At 60.2% G+C, this 3017-nt stretch overlaps 1 protein-coding gene across 1 annotated transcript; it reads right to left on the minus strand.

Moving 5' to 3' along the window:
• Positions 1-230: 230 nt before the first annotated feature.
• Positions 231-2630, minus strand: TNNI1 (troponin I1, slow skeletal type). Its single transcript, XM_058039877.1, has 4 exons — positions 2499-2630; positions 2327-2416; positions 1686-1862; positions 231-338 (listed from the first exon to the last, which is right to left on the minus strand). The coding sequence occupies exons 1-4, from the start codon at positions 2622-2624 to the stop codon at positions 231-233; spliced, it is 501 nt and encodes a 166-aa protein (XP_057895860.1). The 5' UTR covers positions 2625-2630.
• Between the last annotated feature and the right edge of the window lie 387 nt (positions 2631-3017).

Below are 3017 nucleotides of genomic sequence, written 5' to 3' on the forward strand. Positions count from 1 at the left end.
AGCAGTGCCTGTGGGATGAGGGTGGCACAGGCAGCACACCCAAAGGGCAGCACCCAGCAGAAGAGGAGGGGGCTGGCAGGCACCCCGTGGCAGGGAGGTGTGGGACAGACCCCAGCAAAGTGTGGGACATGGGGACAGGTGGCCTTTTTCTGTAGGGAGTGGGGACATTTCTGTGTCTCTCCAAGCACAGCCCAGGAGGTGAGGGAGCTCAGGGGGATCAGCCCTACCTGTCACTGCCCCGTGGGGGACTTGGCAGCGTCGAACATCTTCTTCCTGCCCTCCATGCCCGACATGGCCTCCACATTCTTGCGCCAGTCTCCCACTTCCACAGGGCGCTCCTGCCAGGCACAGGGCTGGGCATGAGGCTCTGGCAGCCCTGCCCGACCCTCCCCTGCCTGCACAGAGCCCCAGCTGGGACACAGCTGCCCCTGGCAAAGCCCCTGTCCCTCTGCCGTGTGTCCTGGGGAGGTGGCAAACAGTGCCCTGATCTCCACAGGGAGCTCTGCATCCTTGTGGGCACTCCCCTCCCCAAAGCCTGGCCAAGCTGCTTTCATGCTCCAGAAGGCTCAATAATCTCAGAAAGATTTCTTTAGGAGGAAGAAACCACGTGGGACTTTGGGTTTACAGCAGCACAGTGGGACAAATGTTTTTACTGAAGTAAAAACACTTCCTGCATTGCCCTCACCTTCCCTGAGCCTTTGGTGGTGACTGGGATTGTTGGTGTGACAGTGGGAGCCTGGCAGACACTTCCAGAGCAGCTCTGGCCAGGTGACAGCAGCTCTGGGAGCCCAGGTGTCTGCTCTGCCCCCCAGCATTCACAGATTACAAGCTGTGCCCCAACACCATCCCACCGCACCTAGAACAAACCCAGATCTGTTCTCCACCTGGTGCCCAGGGCTGTAAGCACAGTTTTCTGTCCAAAGGGCTTGAAAAGTGCTATACCACAATGGGGGGACAAATGAAAAACTGCTGAAAATTGAGATTCTCATGCAATTCTGTTCATCCAATCCTCATTCACTCTGCTGAGCTGGAATGAGCTGGTGAAAGCCCTCTGGGGAGAGGGGATCCCCAGTTGTGCCTGGGGATGAGGCCAGCTCCTGCTGCTGGGGCACCTGCACACCCCAGGCAGGTTTGGGCATCGCTGGCATTGAGACTTTCCCTTCTCACCCCTCTGCCAAGCAGGTGGGGACTGGGCCATTTATCTCAGGCCAACTGCTGGGCTGCTCTGTCTTATCTAATCTGAGTCTGGGAGTTCCCTGGGAGATTTCTGGGTGTGATTGCGCCCAGCAGGAGCTCTCGTGGTTTCTCTACAAGATCAAACTCTGCATGTGCAGCACAACCATGGTGCTGAGGGGCCCTGGTGAGAGACCCCCCCATACTCTGGGCGGGAAAAGCACCACAGACACTGCCCTAAATCTCACCAGTCACCATCCACCTGGCCCAGTCAGATCCCTAAATCTCACCAGTTACCATCCACCTGGCCCAGTCAGATCCCTAATTCTCACCAGTTTCCATCCACCTGGCCCAGTCAGACTGGTCCCACATGGTCCCACAAGATCCCACAGTGGGAATGGCCTCACAGGGCTCTTTCAAGGCTGATGGGGGTGAGCACAGGGTGCCCTGGAGAAGGGCAAGGGCACCCTATGGAAGTGTGACCATCTCCAGCCTCCAGGGGAGTCACCCACCTTCTCCGTGTCCTCCTTCTTGACAGACTTCAGGTTGGCCCTGAGGTCCATGGACACCTTGTGCTTGGAGCCCAGCAGAGCCCTGAGCATGGCGTCGGCCGAGACGCGGACCCGGCGCAGGGGAGGCCGCTTGAACTTGCCCCGGAGATCGAGGACTTTGATTTTCAGATCTTTAATCTGCAGGGGCAGGGGAGGAGCAGGGGGGGAGGTCACTGCTTGGCTGCCTTGCACATAGAGCCCCTGTGGGAAGCAGGAGCTCTGGCAGCACCGAGCCCCAAGGGGATCTGTTCCTCTCCCATGGGACCATCCCCACCAGGGCTCTGCCCCACCAGGCTCAGAGCTGGGCCATGGGCTGGGCCCAGCCTGCTCAGGGGGCAGCTGTGCCACCAGAAGCTCCCAGACCCATAGGCGTGACCAGGAGAGTGAGGAACCTCTCTGTGGACCCCGATTCCCTTGGGATTCCCTTGGGCAGGGATGAACCTTGCTCTGAGTGGTGCCTTGCAGAGCAAACACCAGCCCTGAGAAACCCTGGTGCCTGTCCCACATCCCAGCCCAGCCAGGTCCATGACACATCCCCATTCAGGCCAGAGCTGCCACTGGGAGGGAGCTTCCAGAAGGAATCAGCCCGTCCTCCCTCCTACCTCCCGGGTGTTATGGTTGCATTTTGCTTCAATGTCGTATCTCTCCTCATCCACAATTTCCACCTTCTCGTGCAGCTCCCTGCACAGGTCCTGGGCCAAGAAAACAGGAGAGGGGTGAGTGAGGCCCCTCACGCTCCCAGGGAGCCCAGTGCACCCTCGGGCTGAGCAGTACCTGGAGCTGGCTCAGGGAGAGCCCGCTGGTGTGCAGTGGGGTCACCCTCTCAGACAGGTACCTCTCCTTCTCTGCCTGCTTGTCCACAATCTCCTGATCCCACTCCTCCTTGGCCTTGGCCAGCATCAAACTCTGTGGGCACAGCAGATGGCACAAGTGTGAACAGGCCCCTGTTTGCCCTGAGCCGCTCACACCACATCTGTAGGATGGGACAGACTCGTGTGCCACCCCCTCCCTGCTGTCCCCAAACACATCAGAGCCTCCCCACAGCTGGGTGGGTCTGTGGGGCCGTGGGGATGTGAGTCTGTAGGGCTGTGGGACTGTAGGGCTGTAGGGCCTGTGGGGCTGTGGGACTGTAGGGCTGTGGGGCTGTGGGTCTGTGGGGCTGTGGCACTGTGGGGCCGTGGGGCTCTGGGGCTCTGGGGCCGTGGGTCTGTGGGGCCGTGGGTCTGTGGGGGCTCTGGGGCTATGGGGCTGTGGGGCTGTAGGACTGTGGGGCTCTGGGGCTGTGGGGCTGTG

Source organism: Melospiza georgiana, chromosome 23, assembly GCF_028018845.1.
Source record: "Melospiza georgiana isolate bMelGeo1 chromosome 23, bMelGeo1.pri, whole genome shotgun sequence".
Lineage (NCBI taxonomy): Eukaryota > Metazoa > Chordata > Aves > Passeriformes > Passerellidae > Melospiza > Melospiza georgiana.

Bases quoted from the DNA above. Each gene is read 5' to 3' on its own strand.
- TNNI1 (XM_058039877.1), bottom strand. From the start codon at position 2,624: ATGCTGGCCAAGGCCAAGGAGGAGTGGGATCAGGAGATTGTGGACAAG. The intron at 1,863-2,326 runs GTAGGAGGGAGG...CTGCCCCTGCAG, and splicing joins GCAACCATAACACCCGGGAG to ATTAAAGATCTGAAAATCAA. The intron at 339-1,685 runs GTGGGTGACTCC...TGTGCCTGGCAG, and splicing joins AGAAGGAGGACACGGAGAAG to GAGCGCCCTGTGGAAGTGGG.